This window comes from Helianthus annuus, chromosome 8, assembly GCF_002127325.2.
Source record: "Helianthus annuus cultivar XRQ/B chromosome 8, HanXRQr2.0-SUNRISE, whole genome shotgun sequence".
NCBI classification, from domain to species: Eukaryota; Viridiplantae; Streptophyta; class Magnoliopsida; order Asterales; family Asteraceae; genus Helianthus; species Helianthus annuus.
Window position 1 is genome coordinate 92,780,188 of NC_035440.2, and position 20,474 is coordinate 92,800,661.

Here is a 20,474-nt window from a genome sequence, read left to right on the forward strand (position 1 = left end):
TCTTTTTCTTCCTCTTCTTCATCATCATCATCATCATCATCATCACTACTAGATCCTTCTAACTCAGCAAGGTGAGTTTCATCTTCAAACAACCCAGAAATTGCTGATATCGGCTCGGGATTCTCAGTGACCATAGAAGGTACTATAGATCTTTCAGTCACAGCTGAACTTCCTTCAACCCCCTTACCTTTATCTTGCATCTATTTCTCTATTTCTGCTTGACGTTGCGCCCTGATTTCTTCAACTTGTAGCTCTTCAAACTTTTCTTCTATAGACGTTCCAAGCATACTTTCAACGACTTTGTTTAGCATGTAGAACTCATGATCTCTTGCCTTTTTAGCTGCTTCCAGTTCTTTATTTTTTAACTTGAAGTATTTATTTTGACTATCTCTTCTATTCTTTTCCTCTTCAAGCTCAGCAACACGCACTTTCAATATATCAATTTCAGTTTGATCAGCGTCAATCTTTTTCACCAACTCTTGATTCTCATTTTCTAACTTCTTCACATGTGCCTCAAGAAGTCTTTCTCTATCAGACACTTTCTTATTTTCAGCTGCCAGCTTCTTGTTCTCAGCAACAACTTCTTCAACTTTCTTTTCAACATTTCTGACTTGTGAAGTGTTGGCAAAATCAAAATCTCCAACATCTAAAAGATTATCCTGTGGAGTATGAAGACCTCTGCCAGAAGTACCAGGTTGTATTTGAGAAAGTGGAGGTGTACCAAATAGATCTTGTGAAGAAAATACAGTTTGTTGTGGTGGTGGTGATTGATGAATCGGTGATGGTTGTCTTGGAGGTGTTGGTTGTTTAGGTGGTGAGGATTGTTGTGGTGGAGTAGGTTGTCGTAGTGGTGATTGGATAGGTGATTGTGGTGGTGTTGGTTTATGTGGTGGTGTAGGTGGTTTCTTGGTTTGTTTCTTCTTTTTGAGCACAGTCTTTGGTAACTTGATCTTTGGAGTAGCTTTGACAATCTTTGGTGAAACTATTTTCTTTCGACCTCCAGCTTTCTTTCTAACTCTTGGAGAAGATTGTGAGCCTGAAACATGTTCTGGAGAGGGCACATAGACATCATCATCATCTTTCTCTTGTCTCTTTCTTTTTCTTAACAGCTTCTCTTTTTCTATCTCCTCCTGAATCCTTCGTAACCGTTCAGTCTCATCAACAACTTCTTCATCTGAAGAATCCAAGGAACTTGTTGTACTCTTATCTACATCGTCACCCTCAATATCATCAGCAACTTTTTCTTTCTCTTTCTGTGCTTCAACATTTACAACTTGTTCAACATTAGCAACAATTTCTGGCCCTGTTTCCAAGAGATCTGCATCAAACAAGACATCAGTATTAAATGGATCATCAGCTGTAGCTGCTACTTGTTCTTTTTCTGCAGTAACCACTGGATTATCTTCTTCTGGTTCATCAACCAAAGACATTGTTGCAGCTTTCTTTTGCTTCTTTCTTGGATGTGAAGAAGATCCTTCAACTTGTTTAACAGTAGGAGTGGCTTTTCTGGTCTTCTTCTTTTGTTCATTCAAGAACCATTCACTTCTTTTTGATATGAAATTTTTAAGAATTTTCAACTCTTCGGCATAACCCTTCTCTTTTCTTTCTGCTTCGTTTCTCCAATGTTCATGATTTTCAGGATCAGGATCCTGATAATTACTATCTTTAATAGCTCCAAATAGTTCAGCAGCTTTTGTTGGCTCTAGATATTTTGGATGATATCTGGCTAAAGATCTAATAGAATCATTATCCATGTGCGATAACACCAACAGATCATTGTTTTCATCTCTAAACAAATTCGGATATGCATGGTCCAACATCATCTGCACAAATCTTGGATATAACCAAGTCTTTCTGTCCGAATTTATTTCATCCACCATGTAATGGAAGACAATATGAGAAAAGTTATATTTTTTGTTTAATACAAGAGCTACAACCATGTTCATCAAATAGTCACGCATTATATCAAAACCGCCTTTCTGATGACTCATTGCTATCAACACAGAATGAATAAGAAACTTGTAAGGCTTCGTGAATTTTGACTTTAAATAACTTGCACTGTTTAAGTCACCAGCATATCCCATTCTCAACATGCATCCCTTAACCATCTTTTCTGGCAATTTTGTTGGCGAATTCTCTTCATCTGGGAACTCAAGTACTTCTCGAACAACTGCTTCTGAAATGACAATTGGTTTCTTTTCATCGTTTATCTTAACAACAGAGTTAATTGTTTTGTTTTGATCATCATAAGAAGCGTGCTTCCAAAATCGTTTAATATGAGATCTGAACACTAAACGTTTCTCTGTCAAAGCCTTCAAAATTGGTACTCTCCTCATGAATTCCAGAATATCTCTGAATTCCGACAACATCGGATTTTGCTCCTCATCCAGACTACAACACACATTGTGAATAGGATTGAACAGTACTGAAGTTGGCTGCAAAAACACAATTATACAACACAATTAGACACAATTGTAACAAATTCCAGCATATAGACATCAAAACATACACAATCTTGTAAAATTCAATTCAAACGAACACTAGTAATAAAATAACATCTCCCAAATAAACAACTCTCAAACAGATGGCTTTCAAACTGTACACTCTCAAACGAATCATTCTCAAACGGACAGTATTCAAACGAACCACTTTTAAACTGAATCCCTCAAACGAGCTACTTTCAAACGATCAAACATTCATCACTTTCAAACTAGCAACATTCAAGCGGATAACTTTCAAACGAGCAGCATTCAAATGGATACCACTCAAGCTGATCACTTTCAAACGAGATCACTCAAACGGACAGTAACTTCAAATGGACATCGCTCAAACGGGTATCCCTCAAACGGACAACTCTCAAACGGTTATCCCTCAAACAGACAACTCTCAAACGGTTACTATCCTGTCGTTTGAAATATTGTTCAAACCCTAATCAATATCTAAGTTTAAATCACTCAAATTAATGGAAAGGGATTGTTCTCCGTTGGAATCCGAGCACACTGATATAAATTTCAACATTGAAAACCCTCTAAAACATCCTAAATCTACATTTCAAACTACCGACAGACTAGACGATGTTAAACAACTCAAATCTAGACAATCAAACTGTCACATAATGAAATTAAATCAAATCCGACACTACCCTAATGATCAGATGATATTTTGACACAAAATAAGCCCTAGATCTATGATATGAGTTTCAGTACATCGCCGACTATGAAACTAAGCAAAATAAGATGAAAATTGTTCAGAGACTTACCCTCACCATGCTTAGAATTGAATAATCCAATGAAAAACACAAGATCCGGGTGAAATTTTGGCAGAATAATGACAGAAAACGGATGCAAAGAGAGATCGTTTGAAATCGCCTTGAACGGTTGAAACGGTAGTGAAGAGATAATGAACTTTTCAAACGGAACCATGAGCTATATATAGCTTTGGACCTTCCGTTTGAAACTTTCAAACGGTCACAGCATTTCAAACGGTCATGAATGAGATTTCAAACGGTCATGCCCTTTTCAAACTTTATGGTTAAGTTTCAAACGGTCACTCATTTTGATTTTATAAAAGTTTCATTTTTGCAATTTTCTGGTTAAACACTTTCAAACCTAGCTGACCAAGTCCAAGTCAATGACCTTGGTCAACTGTTTGACTCACCAAGTCCAAGCTAATGGCCTTGGATGATCAGATTTATGAAGTATGCTGTCGTTTCTTTCTGAAAACAGTTCAACTGAATGAACTTTTGAACAATTCAATCTTCAAACACATTTTAACTTCCAAACAGTTATACCAATCACAGAATAGCAATCTCCAGCTTACCCATCCCTAATCAAAACACTGACATGTTCTGCACTTAGGCTTTGAACTTCCAATTCCCAACATCGGTTGTCGAAAAATAAAATGAGAAAAGAAAATCTTTTTAGATTTTAAATGGATAAACTGAAACTATGTACACACAATATTTTTGCGAGTGTGTTAGAGGATCATATCAGCTGCCGACAGAACACAAGTACAGTTAAGCTATTATTTCATTTAAGCATTAAACAGTTCGCGTAGATTGCCAATATACTGATCCACTTAAATTCTCACAAAATTTTCAATCTGTTCGGGATACGTGATTAGTGTTTTAAGACTTAAACACTTAAATGTGTCCCACCTCAGTATATACTCCCGTATCCGGATCCCAGTATTCAGTCTTACAGGTGAGTATACCACAGCTGATATCTGTTTAGGGGTAATGTGCGAGGGCCGTGAGAGCTCAGGTCGATACTTCCGTATACGCAGAGAGATGATGGCTTCGATTTTTGGTGGGTCCCCTTTAGAGGATCTTTTATTTTCAACAGCAGCGACTATCAATTTTATTGTTTCATCAGCATGCTGAGGGCGAGCTTATATTTCAAAGCTTTTGCAGAAAGTATTATCCGGGGACTAGGTCAGTATTTCCATACAGCAGAAGTCCCGGGATAATACCCCAGATATCATTGAGCATAAAGACCTAGTATCTCAGAATACGGGACCTTTCAACCAGGATTTCAGGGGTTACCTATATATCCTGGAGGTGTTCCCCACGTAAACGCAAATGAATTTTATGTTTATATCCCAAACTGATCTACTAATTTTGCAAAAACCTATCAGCACATCTTTAGCAAGACTGCTTAAACGCATTTTAAACACTACAAATCTTTAGCGTACTGTGTCCGTCTAGCTGATGTACTATCATTTCCCCTATTCTACACAACTCTTTTTGAAATTTTCTAATGTTTTTGGATTTTATGGTTTTCTATTGTTTTTGTATTTTTGAATTTTATCATGTTTTTGTATTTTTCTGCAAATATCTCCCCCTAAAACTAAAACATATTTTTGTGTTTTTGTTTTTATCGAAAAGCAGAAAATACAACTGTACAAAAGAAATTTGACAACACGACACAGGTTCATGTCAGATCGCCGCCCAACTCGGCTTCACATTCGATTACCCTCCCAGATTGCAGATTCTTCATCCCGTTAAGTCTCAAAAGATAATAAAATCTCTTTTTGTCGAAAGGTTTAGTGTAAAAATCTGCTTTCTGATCATCGGTGTGCACGTGTTCAATCCGTATTAATTTTTTCTCATGACAATCACGAATAAAATGGTGACGGATTTCAATGTGTTTAGTTTTTGAATGGTGAACCGGATTTCTAGTAACATTAATGGCTGCTTCATTGTCCACGAAAATCGGTGTATCCAAGAATTGCAAACCGAAGTCGCGCATCTGCTGTTGGATCCAAAGGATCTGCGATCAATAGCTAGAAGCTGACACGTACTCAGCCTCACATGTGGAGAGCGCAACTGCAGTTTGTTTCTTGCACTGCCAGGTGACAAGCCGAGTTCCGAAGAACTGGCACCCAGCAGTGGTGGACTTAGCATTCTGTTTACAGCTACCAAAATCAGAATCAGCGAAACCGGACAAAGTAAAGTCACCCGAGCGAGGGTACCACATGCCGATGCTTGGGCAACCCTTCAAATACCGTAAAATACGTTTCACTATCGTCAGGTGTGACTGCTTCGGATTCGACTGATATCTGGCGCAGAGACACGTCTGGTACATGATATCCGGACGGGAAGCCGTGAGATACATCAACGATCCGATGATTGATCGGTATAATGTCTCGTCCATCTTCACACCTTGCTCGTCGGGACAAATACCATGATTCTGCGCGAGGGGGGTGGATGCAGGACTACAATCTGTCATGTCGAACTTATCGAGCACGTCCTTTACATACTTTGACTGGTGAATGAAGATTCCGTCGGGCATTTGTTCCACCTGCAGCCCGAGGAAGAACTTCATCTCCCCCATCGAACTCGTCTCGAACTTCTTCTTCTTTACCTTCTCAAACTCTTTGCAAAGATTGTCGTTGGTGGATCCAAAAATGATATCGTCCACATAAATTTGCACGATCAACAAGTGTCCTGCTTCTTTTTTGGTGAACAGAGTGCTGTCTACTGTGCCTCTTGTGAACCCGTTGTCCAGCAAGTATGTCGAAAGCGTCTCGTACCAGGCTCTCGGGGCCTGGTGCAGTCCATATAACGCTTTATCCAGTAGATACACTTTGTTTCTGTGTAGTGGGTCTGTGAACCCCGGTGGCTGCCCCACATACACTTCTTCTCTGATTGTGCCGTACAGGAAAGCAGATTTGACGTCAAGTTGATATACTTTGAAAAGGCTAGAAAAATACGAATTGCTTCAAGCCTTGCAACCGGTGCGTAAACTTCATCGTAATCTATTCCTTCCTGTTGGCTGAAGCCTTGAACCACAAGTCGTGCCTTGTTTCTCACTACGACGCCTCTATCATCACGCTTACACTTAAACACCCATTTCGTCTTGATTAACTTCTGATTCTTTGGCAGATCAACAAGTCTCCAGACGCCCAGCTTCTCAAACTGTTGCAGCTCCTCCTGCATTGCATTTACCCAGCTATCTTTGGTCAATGCTTCTTTGTAGGTTCTGGGCTCTATTTGCGAAATAAAACATTTAAGTGAGACTTCTTTCTGCATATCAGCAATAGAAGAGTAAAAACAAGTAAAAGCTTGGTCTATTTGATGTCGAGTCTTGACACCACTTTGTAGGTCACCAATGATTTGTTCTGAAGGGTGGTAAGACAACGTCCGTGGCATAACCGTGTCAGGCACAACTACTTCCGATTCCAAATTCGAAATATCGAGATCAACGGTTTGATCCACAGCATCCTCTGAATTATCATCTGGCTCCTCGTCAAAGGTAGGAGCGGGTTCCTCCTCTGAGTCGTCAGAAACGTCAAATGATGGAGCTGGTTCCTCTAGTGATTCATGAGTAGTTCCACTTGGTCCTGCTTCATTGTCGTGAGTACCCACGGTGGGTTGAGAAACTTCTAGCGGACTAGACACAGGCTCTTGTGAAGTATATAGCTGATACTGGTACAGAAAAGCTAGTTCCTCATCACTTGGCTCGACAGGTAGTTGAAACGACTCCCAGAGTTTGTCGTAGTCGAATATGAATCTTTGTCCGGGAAGGTGTGGCGATGGAGTGTGCTTCTGACAATCCACGTGTTGGACTTGAATCACCTTCCCCAGACATGGTACGAACACCCTCTTCAGCGGGCTTGCGTAACCTACAAAGAAACCCTCATTAGCTTTTGCTCCAAATTTACCATTTTCATCTATAAATGTGCAAGGTGAGCCAAAAGGTTCTAAAAACTCAAGATTTGGCTTGTAACGGTGCAGCAGCTCAAAGCAAGTCTTCTTGTATTTCTTGACAGTGAGAACTCTGTTTAAAGTATAACAGGCTGCTGAAACTGCTTCACTCCAGAAGTAGATTGGTAGCTTGGAATCGGCTAACATCGTACGTGCTGTCTCGATCAGGGTCCGATTTTTTCGTTCAGCTACGCCGTTTTGCTGTGGTGTATATGGCGCACTGAATTGATGAAGAATTCCCTTCTCGGTGCAGAACTCGTACATCTTATTGTTCTTGAATTCCGTTCCGTTGTCGCTCCAAATCCTCCGGATGGGCAGTTTGTACACCGTTTCCATCTTCTTAAAAAGCATCATCAACGACTCGAATGTTTGATCTTTTCATTCTAAGCATACAACCCACGAAAACCTCGTATAGTCATCTATCACACCAAACAGTATAAATCTCCGCTAATGCTCTTGATATTTACGGGCCCGAAGAGATCCATGTGCAATCTCTCAAGAGGTAACCTGATAGAGTTTAGCATCTTCGGTGGATGTGACTTTCGAGTCTGCTTCCCCTTTTTACAAGCAATACAATCATCAGTCAAATGAAAGTTTTTTACGTTAACACCATCAACTAAATCGTTATGCACCAAAAAATTCATTTTTCTCACGTGAATGTGACCCATTTTCCGGTGCCACATTACTGACTCCTTTTCAGTAGCTTTAGACTTGGTGACAAAACACTGTTTTTGATGAGTTGTTGGTGTTGCGGCACTCATGTCCAAAATATAAAGATCATTTACCCGCGGAGCGCGCAACAACACCAACTCATCAGGGATTTTAAACCCTGGATTCAACACTAAACATTCAGATTTAGTAAAATGAACACTGAAATCTTTATCACAAATCTGTGATATACTCAGTAAGTTGTTCGTTAACTCTACGATGTAGTTCACTTTGTCAAATCAGATCACTCCGTTTGTAAGCGTTCCTTGGCCGACCATTCTTCCTCCTTGATTCCCTGCGAACCCAACATAGCTTCCGTTGATTGACTTAACATCATAAAGAAGAGCTAAAGACCCGGTCATATGTCGTGATGCTCCACTGTCCATGATCCATCTTGATAGAATTGACTTGGGCAGCCCCTGCAACCAACAAAACAATTCATTCAAACAAAGACGCCCATGATTTCTTCACTTCTGACACAGTCCCGAACACAACATCACACTTTTCATTTACTTTTGGAAAATCAAAAGTGACATTTTGAACCTTTTCTTTCACAATTGTTTTAACTTTGTCAGTAATTGGAGGAAATTCATCAAGAAACTTATCAACTTCATTTTCAAAATCAACCACATCATCTTTAAAAAGATTTGAATCATTTTTCAAAACGTTCTCCATTTTCTTGATCTCAACTGACGGTTTTGATTTCACGATCCAAGACTGATTTTCAAAAGTTTTCGTTTTAGGATAAAACTTTGAAGTCTTTTTAGTCTTAGAGGATTCGCCAATCTCAAATGTTGATTTCGGCTTATCCTCCGACTTCAACGATTCACCTCTTTTCAGGATACGGATCGGAGAAACCATTTCATTTTTACCTTTTGAAACAACTGGTGATTTAGGTCGAGATTTTTGAACCATTTGTTTTTGAACATTTTGTTTTTGAACATTTGATTTTTCAACCTTTGATCTCTCAACCATTTGTTTTTGAACTGGTTTCTCAACAACATGTTTCTTAAACACTTTTTGACACTGTTTTGCCATATGTCCAATTTCATTGCAGCGATAGCACACTCTTTTATCATACTCGACAAAAGTAGTATTGACTGTTTCTTCTTTAAGCTTCTGTGCTGCATTGAAATCGTCCACAACTTTTTGACTGAAAATATACTCCTTTTCAACATCAGTACTAGGACCAGCAACAAAAACATCATTCATTTTTTCTTTTGGTTTAATCACTTGTTTAGCCATTTTCTTTTCAAACCCAATACCTTTGTTTTTAAGCTGATTTTTCTTGTTTTGACCTTTACCAATCCCATCTTTCTTTTCCGAACTAGTGGGACGTGAAGTACCAAAAGATTTTTTCAGTTTCGAAAAGAAATCTTTGTTATTGATTTCGTTAACATTCAATTCAACCAGTTTAAAAACTTTCTCAACATTTTCGATCTTGACATTCTGAAGCGGGTACTCGACATCGGAATAAAGTTTGTCAGTTCCAACCATAGTGTATACCACCATGATCGGATCATCATTCATACTTTTTTCCGATTTCGGCACATATCGATCTAAAAAATTTCCTTCGTCTTCAGAATCACTGACAGTCTTTTCAGAATTAGCCTTCTCAGATTTCTCACTTTCATCATCCAACACCTGGTCGATAACATTTTTGATAACCTGAGATTCGTTATCAGTATCAGATGCAGTGAAAGTGATATCAATGCTGTCAGGTAAATCACTCTCAATCATTTTAAGCTTAAGATTTAAAGCAGCTTCCACCCCATCTGGATATTTCTGAGTGTAATGATTCCACATTGGGGGTGGAACGCTCTTGAAAACAGGTGTAACATGTGGCTGTTGAGGGACGATTTGTTCCAAAACATAAGACGAAGCCACATAGCTCATTAACTTTTTATCAATCCTGTCATTCTCTATCTTGGCCAATTCAAGTTCTTTTCTTAGTGACGCAATTGTGTCAAGATGATAATTGACTTCTCTTTGTTTATCAAACAGTGTAGCTTGTGCCAATTTAGTAGCTTTATCATTTTCGATGCTTTCTTTTTGAATCATCTTAATTGATCTGGCTAAGGTATCATAAGCTTCTTTTAATTGTTCAAGATCAAACTTAATCATATCTGAATGATGTTTCAATTCCCGATACTTAGTGTCTTTTTCAAGACACTCCACGCACGGTTGTAAACAATGTTGGCATGGCGTTTCGGAGATTGGAACATCTTTTTCATCAACCTTTTCATGACAATCAATTTTACCGATATGCTTTGACTTAGACACAAACTGTTTGGCAGATTCGACCTCCTGAACTCCAGTTTCCTCTTTGTTAACCGACACCTTATCGACAGACTGTGAATCCTTGGGTTCTGAATCTACCTCTTTAAGCTTTCCCATTAAAGCTTTGTCTGCAATGTCTTTCAGAACTTCTCCGGTCATTTCTTTAGACACATCAATCACTTCTTCGACGACTTCTTTCTTCTCCTCAAATCTAGGACAAGATCCGGTTCTTGGCTCTTCGAAATAACCTGCAAAAGAATCAAACACATTAGGAGGCATAACAGATTTCATAGTATAAACTAACTCCTCATGTTGTGATTGATAGTAGATGTAACAACTCTCAGTAAAATTAATAATTAATATGATAATTATCCAATAAAGAAACCCTAATTGAGACACCCAAGTGATTCTGCATAAACCCTAAAAATTCCAGAACAATCGGAATCAGGATCAGGGCCCCTAAAACTCAAAGGGGGTAAACCCTAGCTAACGATTATTAACATAAAACGTTGTTTAATTCTTATTGGTCAAAATCATCAAGTCAGCAAGGCTAGTCCCGAACCTAGGCAGCCTATAAATAGAGTGCTTCCCTTACGGACCGTAAGGGATATGGCTTACGGTCCGTAAGCGTGCCAAATTTCGTATATAAATAGCAGACATTGGCATTCGATTTCTGCTGTTCAAACGACATTCAATTTCTCAATTGACGTCGAGTTATTCACTGTACAACACATAAATCACTAATTAGTGTAGCGGGGTACTGCTACGATGCCGGGTATTAACTCGATCGCTGTTCAATTCTTTTCTTTTCGTCAGCTTTTATTTTTGTAAATAATAGCTCGGGATTTTGCCCTCTAAAATCCCTAAACTCTGCCCGTTATTAGAGTAATAACTCTAAACACTAGTACGATACTCTATCCGATCGATTATAACTATCCAATGATTGTCTGAGTGCTGCTCAAATTGAGTTATACTTTGTTATTCATCGTGATTTCGACTTGAATGTTTGAGTGCTGTCCGAACTCGGGCTATACTCTGTCATTCGTTGTGAATCCGCTGAATTGTTAAGTATTGCGCTTGTAGATCGTTGTGAGGGTTTTATCTCGTGATTGTCGTTAAAGTTGAATTGAGTTAGTACACTAATACAAGTTCCATTGTGTCTAGAAATTAGAACTCGTAATCAGGAAACTGCTAGAGTACTTAGTAGCTAAGTAAACTTAATAGCTAAATAAACTTAGCAGCTAGGTTAACTGAGTAGGTCAATTAATCTATTAATTAAGTTCAGTATTAATTAAGTGGGATTAATTAAGCTAACCCAGATTAATTAAAGCTAAGTACGAGTAATTACGTTAAGCAAAATTAATTAAACAAAGTAAGATCTACTAAATAGAAATATATATATGTATATGTAAATGGATAATATCAAAGGAAGGTGCTAGGAAGGTGTAAGAGGATAGATATCAGTGTATAGGAAGCTTCCTAGAAAATGCATAAGTAACTTCCTAGAAAAGCTATAGGAAACTTCCTAGAAATACAAGGGAAACTTCCTAGAAATTTCCTATTTTCTACCTATAAATAGGAAGCTTAGGAATTCATTTTTCTTTGCTCATTTCTCTTCTTCTTTTCTCTATACGTCGGTGTTATAACTAATAATCACCAAAGCGAAGTTCTGTCCGATTGATTCAGGAACCAACGAACGAATGCCAAAGTGTTGTACTTTGTGAATTTCGGTAAACGGAGTCCAAAGTACTATACCTTGTGATTTCGATAAACGGAATCCAAAGTATTACATTTTGTAAATTTTGTTAAGGTTCGAATCTCGTGACTACCGTTAAGGTTTGATTTGGGTTTTACACAAATACGTATCCCATTCTGTTAAACTATATGTTTAACTACCGAAAATACTTCCCACTACACACTCACAATCAAACAAACTATTAAATCATCAGAAGATCCAGAATAATAAAGGGCATGCTTAATTATCGAAAGAAGTAGAATCAAGAAGTTGTTAACTCAATCCTACATGCTAATTTGTGAGTCATTCCTCTTTTATAAACTCTTTTCTCACAGTTTGTGAGTCATTCTCTTTTTATCAACTGTTTTACAAAACTCCGAACTATTTTCAAAGTTATAATTACAGAGATTAAGTCTATGTAATCACCAAATTATAGCCGATATGTGGGGTTTTGTATACATTACTTATTTCCCGTCACACTTGGACAAACGGGTGGCCAAGGGGTGATCTGACCACAGTCACAGACACCATTGGACAAATGGGCTAGCCAATGGATGGTCGAGTGACAAATATTGTGGGTAGTTGGTTTGATATCAGAAACATTGTAATTCCTCTTAATACTGTAAATTATAACAAATTTGTTTTTTGTATAAAACCTGAATGAACTCACTCAGTATTTCCCGCTGACAAAACCTTTTTAAAACGCGTTTCAGGTAATTACAGTATATTGGAGTAAGGATTGGATCCGGCACTGAAGGACTTCAAGAAGTGGCTTATTTTATTAATTAAATCAACCTAAGAAAGATTGTTTTGGGTTTATCCCGTACTAAAAGCTACCTTTGTAAAACATGGAATTTATTCCATCTATTTAAATAAAATCCGGTGTTTCTAAACTCTGATATTTTTCCTAACTCACGGTCCTGATGAAATTTCCGCTGCAATGTTTTTCAAAATAATCACCGGTACCACTGGACTGCTCATGACTTCCGATTCCGGCCAGGATGGGGTCGGGGGTCGTGACAGTAAAAGTGGTATCAGAGCCACTGCTTTAAGCCTATAAGTGTTGTGATAATAATACTTAAGCTTAAATAAAAAGAGTTAGGAGATTACTGTTATATGGTAGCACAACCGACAGCAGTTAGACTTGAACATAAGAAAAGATGCCTTAGTATAAGCTAAGCCACTTGTTTACGCAATTAGGTGTTATAACAATACCTAAGTTTAAACGGAGAATTAGAAACTTAATATTATCTGGTAGCACTCTGAATGATATTTAGACCTGAACTTAAAAATTTTGCCTTAATATAAGCTTCAAGATAAAGTTTCTTACATAAGTATAATGTAATGGATAGTGGTATGCTATAAGAATGACGGTTCGCAGGTAATAGTACTTAAATGCTATTAATTCTTGCTTATTGATATTACTTGGTTTAGAATAAAGATATGTTATGGAAATATAAATTTCCTTGATTCCGGATAAAAGCCCTAATAAAAGAGGCACTTTTAAAATCTCGAAAAGATACTATTTATGGGAAATAGAAAATTTTCTCCGGCAAAAACTGGGTATAGAGTAGCAGACTGTCCAGTTTGTTCGGATATACTGAGATTACCTCTCCGGCGAGTACCGGGTAAGACGGGGTATATGATATGTCAAACGAGTGACAAAATTTCCCTAAATAATATCTTGACCGGATTTCTGACTGGTCCTTGGAAGTATGAATCTGATAAATACATTGACTTTATAAAGGATATGTATATTACCGCATTTGAAATATATGATTATATAGATATGTATATAAGGAAATCCAAAAACTATAAGGATTGACAATTTAGAATAAAGCACAAGCATATGTGTCTAGATTTTTATCAACAATCTCTTTTCCAATATCAAACATTATTTCGTTTGATCATCTACCTCGTAAATCGAGCGACAATAATGATAAATGGAAAACCCATTAGGTTGGGACACCATCAAAAAAAAATATAAGAATTACCAATGCGTTACCATAAATTATTAACGCCATAAATTATGAACGCAAATAAGAAGCATATAAAGTTGTGATAATGCACAAGAAAACACATGAAACTTAAATTATACGTCCACAGATGTCGAAGTTTATCACACACGATTTCCAAGGCAAGACCTTTGAAAAATATAAATTTGAGCACGATAATACCAATACTAAATTCCGTCAGTAAAAGAACTCCTAATCAAAAAAGCGGCACTTTGCCACATGATCTTACAAACAATCAAAGTCTCGCTGAGGTACGTTGGAACAATATTTCACAAAACATCGGTGCATAGTCTAACCTGAGTCATAATTATTAGTACTACAAAAGAAGTCATATATTTTTGCAAATCCCCTATTTCATTTTACTTCATTCGACATTCTCTGATAATGTCATTTAACAAATAGTTATCACACGAAATTCCAGATAAGAAGTTCTTATATTTCTTTCGTTACAATTCTGACTTCTGCCTATAAAGAGTTGACTTTCATGTTTCTACTTCCTCCAATAGTCATCATACCATGAGAATTTCTTTCATAGTAGCAAATATTGATCTATTCCATTTCTTGGTAAATCCACACTTTACACATGCACTATTTGTTGCGCATGTGGTTCGTTTGATTTATGAAGACCACTGGAGGGCTTCATTCCAATTTGTTATTTTTATCAAAAGTTCAAATATCGTATCACTATACTTGATCTTTGCATTATAAACCACGTTTATTGCAAAACGTTGACTCCTTGATATCAAGTCAATAAGTTTCTTGAAAAACTCAATTTCCTTTAGTATACATGGTTTTTATTGTAACCAGATCCAAAATTTCTTATTAATACATGAACTCGTTTTGTTTACACCCAGTTCAATTGTTTGAACCTGCCCGCATTACGTATTCAATTCAAAGTCCCATATGATGGATTGAAGCCATCATATTCAGAGTAGTCCCAACAAGCACTTCAATTCTCTTGAACCATAACATGCTTGTTTAGTCTTCGAATTCATCAAATCATTTCTTTGATTACGATCACCTTGTGGTAACATTTTTCACAAAATTTAAAAATTTCGCTAATCTCGTTTAAATTAATTATTTTTGATAAATATTATAATAGTAGGTATTAATATTATTTTAGGTATTAAGGTTATTATCAAGACAGGTATTGGATAGCATAGCCTTAGTTAGGCATGGACTGGCCACCTATGCTTAAACAAGGCAGCACTAACCAATATCCGCCGTGATAATGACTAGTTAATTAAGTCATCATACTTATTTAGTAAATTTCAATTATATGTAAAAATATTTTTATATTATAGAAATATATATATATATATACTTCGTACTGTAAAGAAAAAACATATTTTCATAAAACAATTAAAGGGACGAATAAAATTATCTAAATAATTGTCTAAGTATTCATGAACAAGACGTATTATAAATAAATGTTCATCTTGATTAATATTTCACAACTATTAAATACTTATAGAAATATTCTTTTATAAAATATATATATTAAAATATCAAATGTTATTTACGCAAGCCAATATTTAAGTATGCTTGATAAACATTTATTATTTTACTTTTATGATTTAAAAATACCCTATTGTAAAATCTTATAGTTAAACATACTTGATTTTAAAAATGATAATCATAAATTCTACGATATTAAGTAAACCTATTTATAAAACATATATCATTATTTTGTCAAAATTACCACGGGTTTTGATATTTTAAACCAATCTATATTTATTTATTATTCTACTTTATGATAACATAAAAGGAAAAGGTATTTAATAAATCAAAATATCACTTATCTTTAATCAAACATTTTTGTTGGTGCACTTATGTCTGTACTTTGTCTGTATTTCGTCATGATACAAAACGATGTCTTTTGTTAGTCTGGGTTACGTCTTAGGTCTGTTATTATGTGTGTTTGGATGTAAGTTTGACCAAGTCAACCATCCTCCTGGTTTGACTTGGCCAAACAGTTAACACATGTTTGTAACATATGTTGTGTCGAAGGATGTCATCGAAGGATTGTTTATATCCTTCGATGAGCTCGAAAGATAACTTTCGATGGATGCAGTTGGACCTCGAAGGATATGCCATCCTTCGAGGTATATGTGGATCTTTCGGTGAGTTTCTGGTCGATAGATGATCTTTCGACCAGACATTCTGATCCTTCGACCAGTGTATCTGTTATGGGTATATATACCCGTGTAGTGTGTTCACTTCGTTAGATCAAGGAGACACGAGAGATAGGCAGACAAGGAGAAACACTTCTGTGAACACACACACACACTTAGAGAGTTTGCAAAACAGATTTGTAAACATTGAGCTTGTAACCGAACCTTTCATACGTATTAATACATGTGGTGTTAATCGGTGAATATTGTGTGTCTTGTGTTTGTGCTTGTTTCAACTTGGTTTGCACTCTAGCTTGGATTCCGCACTCGCTAGTGTGTTTCACATAACAAGGTTAAGGTTTGACCTCATCCTCCGAGAGGGACCTACAAGTGGTATCAGAGCCTTGGCTCTTTACCTTGTTAAAAACCGGGTTTGTACAAGACTTTGGAGTGTTTGGACACTTGGTTTAGCACCCGTTTTTAGTGTTTTTCTTGCTTTTCTTGACATAAAAACGTGTTCTAAACTAACCGGGTGTGTTCAAGAAAGGTTTGGGTAACTTAAAATCTTGTTTTTAAAAGGTTTGGTATTTTCCGGCCAAAATTACGGCTTACTCCGGTGACCGGTTTCTGGATAAGAAGCTTCCTTTTTGGGCAATATTTTAAAAGTCAAATCTGAGTTGGTGAAAAGTTAAGGTCTGAACATACCTTCTGCCGAAAGTTGTCTACCAACCCATCACCTTTTTCACCAACCTGTCAACTTTGTGTCAGTTGTGTCAGATCTCATCGAAAGATATCCTTCGAAGTCGAAAGATCATCTTTCGATCAAGGAGGTTCGACAGATACCCATCCTTCGAACATCTTTCGAAGGCTGTGATCTATCTTTCGAGCCAAGGAATCATTTCGAAGGATATATTGTTCGAGCTACTGTTACTCTTCGAAAGATAAGGATCCTTCGTCTTGGAGAATCTTTCGAAGTCATTGTTCGAAATTCAACAGTGATCCTTCGAAGACTGTTGATCCTTCGAACAAGTGTTATCTTTCGATCCTTATCTGTATAAATTTAACAGTTGTGATTTTCAGGTCTTTCGATCCAGTATCCTTCGGCTGTTTGTTCATTTCCACATATTAACATAGTTTGTGAACATTGAATTTTCAAAAAGAAAAACTTGTTTTTCAAATTTTTAAATCAATTTTCACTTAATATATTAATTTTTCATAAAATGGGAACAAACGGTCAGTGGGATCCATCCGCGTGGACTACAACAACGTTGACTCCACAATCATCAGCTACGCAATCTACATCAGATTTCGACAAAGCTGCATGGATGCGAGCTATTGCCCCACCTCAAGCTGCAATGATAACTGCAAATCAATGGGCATTGGTCACAAATCAAAGCAACAGCATTCAAGCAATGATGCAGAACGACATTGAAACCGGTACAAGCACAAAACCGCCAAAGCTAAATCACATCAATGATTGGGGATGGTGGAAAGAAAGGCTGAGAACTTATGTTCAGGGGCAAGGTCAAGATCTATGGATGTGTTTCTTCACTCCATTTGAAAATGAGTTGGAAGTTGCAGGATCTAATCCAGAAACTTACAGCACTATGTCTAATGATGATAAGAAGAAATATGAGTTAGAAAAGAAAGCATTCATGATTCTGACACAAGCTCTTCACAGAGACATTTACCACCAGTTTGTTTACTGCATGACCACTAAAAGCTTGTGGGATATGCTCACGTTACGATGTGAAGGAAATGCTCAATCTAGAAAGATCAAGCAAGATTTACTGAAGAAAGAGTTTGAAGGATTCACGTGTATGGAGAATGAGACTTTGGCAGAGTTATCTACAAGGTTCCATCACTTGTTGAGCGAGATGTTTGCCTTTAAAGTCACTGCCACTCCACGGGAAATGGTACAGAGATTCGCTGATAGCTTACCAGCAAAGTGGAGCAGTTTTCTTGAAATCCTCAAAGAAAATGGTGTTCTAGACACAATCACCGTTTATGAGCTAATTCAAAAATTGGAGAACAAGGATGTGGAAGAAAAGCTTAAGGCAAAAAGAACACTAACTCCTCAAAATCCAGAGATGTACTTTGGGATTGCAGGAGGTATCAGTGGAGAAAAACCAGCCTCTCAACACGCGAAGCTTCAAACAGCTTTCATCTCAAACACCGGACCTTCCACAACAAATCAGTTTGATCCTTCAGCATACACGAAGATGTATTCAAGACCAGATTCTTCTTCTCAACAACAGTATGTGCAACCGCAACAGCAAGGGTTTTATGGAAGCTCTTCAAACTTTCAAACCACTTCTAATCCAAACACAGTCAGATTAGACACTTCCAACTTTTCAAAAGTCACTGTCGAAGTAGCCAAGGAGCATATGGAGATGTTGAATACTTTGGTTAGTGCTTATTGTGGATTAGTTGCAGGTCAGATTGGGAATATCAATCTAACCAATGAAGATTATCAGCAAGTGGATAAAGAAGAGTTTGAAATGATGGATATCAAATGGGCTCTTGCTAGTGCAATTCGGAGAGCAAAGGAGTTTATGGAACGGACGGGGAGAACCAACTTGGAAAGCAACAACAACACCAAGTATGGTTTTGACAAGAATGCTGTCACTTGCTTTAATTGTGGTGAAAAGGGTCACTTCAAGCGGGAGTGTCAGAAGCCACCTAAGCAAGGAAATCAGAATCCCTTCAGGAATCAAGGACAGCCACAACAGCAACAGAACAACAATTCTGTCAGATCAATAGTTCCTGTTGGAGGAAATGCATCTGGATCCACAAACACTAATTCCCACAGAGGATTGGTTGTTCAAGCTGATGAAATCTGCAACTGGAATCTTCAGCTTGGAGAAGGAGGAAATGGTGGAACAGCATGTTATGCTAAAGTGGTTGAGAAGGTAGTTGAGAAGGTAGTAGAACCCGTGTCTGCTGGTGAATCTTCAGAAGATGAAGATAGTTCGGGTTATAGTGGGAGCATGAATGGGGAATCACGTGATGCTGGCGATTTGTCAAGAGATGCTTTAGATTTGGAAGTTGAGGAGCTTTTGGCTGAAGCTGAAGCATTATGCAAGAGGGGATCTATTCTCTGTAAGAAATCTGCTGGAACTTCCGAGAAGCTTGCTAAGTTTTTCTCTGAAGATGGATCTTTTTCTTTTCATACAGCCTTTATGGCTCACGTAGAAGGTCAAACTTCTCAGGTATGTGATACTAATTCTGACTCTATTTCTGTTCCTGTTGAATGTGAAAAGTGTTTAAAATATGCAGAAAAGGAAAGTCAGTTTGAAATCACACAGAAACACAATCAAGAATTGATTGTGGATCTTTCTAAAGCAACTGAAGCTAACTTGTTTTTAACCAGAAATGAAAAGGAATTTAAAGAAACAATTGCGTCATTAAGACATGATGTTTCAGAATTACAAAAGGCTGTTTTGCGAAAACAACATGCTAACAATAATCTTATTGACACAATTGAAAAGCAAATGGTAGAGTTAGCAACAGCTCGATGTGAATGTGAGACAATCAAGCAGAAATTGGAAAGCTACTCCAATTCCCGCTATGTATTGGATCACATCATTGATGTTCAAAAGAAAAAGGGGGATACAAAATGTATTGGATTCAACTCATGTCCTCCCCCAATGAATCACAATTATTCCAAATTGCCCGATGACGAGCATATGCCCCATTTTGAACCTACTGTGCCACTCGGTCTAGATGACTTTGCAGCAGGCCTCGGGTTCACAACTGGTACATCATCCTCGGGTCAATCAGAATCTGAGAATGTGACAGATTCATCGTGTGTTAAGGAACAGAGTCCTCCCATTATTGAGGATGCTGAGTCTTCGAACGATGAATCTGAAGAAATTGTGAAACAACAGTCTAACTCGGTTACAACAGATATTTCAATCGAGAATCACATCCTGTGTGATCCACCAGTGAAACCGAGTAAGACTGAAATGTCAAAAGCAATGGAATCCCTTGTAGTTAGCTCTGAAGGGAATAACTTGTTGTATACGCTCAAAGGAGATAGCAAAATCTACTCTAACAAAGATTTTCCAATTAAAAATGTAAATCAAGATTTAATTGAGCAAATTTTTGAAGGATGCACTGATAAGTTTTTGGGTAACAAAAGTGGCAAAGTTACAGTCACTCAATGTGATCCAATTCCGTGTGAACAAATTAGAAAACAATACGGAAACCAAAAACTACCTATTGAGCGAAAACAACAAGTCAACTCCGGAAAGGGTAAGGTACAGGGAAAGAAGGCTCAGAACAAGAATGTTCAAGCATCTAAGGTTCAGCAGCCTAAGACTGAACAACCAAAGGTTCAACAACCTAAAGTTGAACAGTCTAAGGCTACTCAATCTAAGGCTGCACAACCTAAAATTCAACAATCTAAGGTT

The 20,474-nt window shown here is 37.4% G+C and overlaps 1 protein-coding gene across 1 annotated transcript; it reads right to left on the reverse strand.

Moving 5' to 3' along the window:
- Positions 1 to 200: 200 nt before the first annotated feature.
- On the reverse strand, positions 201 to 10,486 carry LOC110870360. The gene is made up of 6 exons (XM_022119547.1): positions 10,108 to 10,486; positions 9,816 to 10,005; positions 9,422 to 9,629; positions 8,873 to 9,364; positions 8,191 to 8,334; positions 201 to 2,435 (listed from the first exon to the last, which is right to left on the reverse strand). The coding sequence occupies exons 1-6, from the start codon at positions 10,484 to 10,486 to the stop codon at positions 201 to 203; spliced, it is 3,648 nt and encodes a 1,215-aa protein (XP_021975239.1).
- Between the last annotated feature and the right edge of the window lie 9,988 nt (positions 10,487 to 20,474).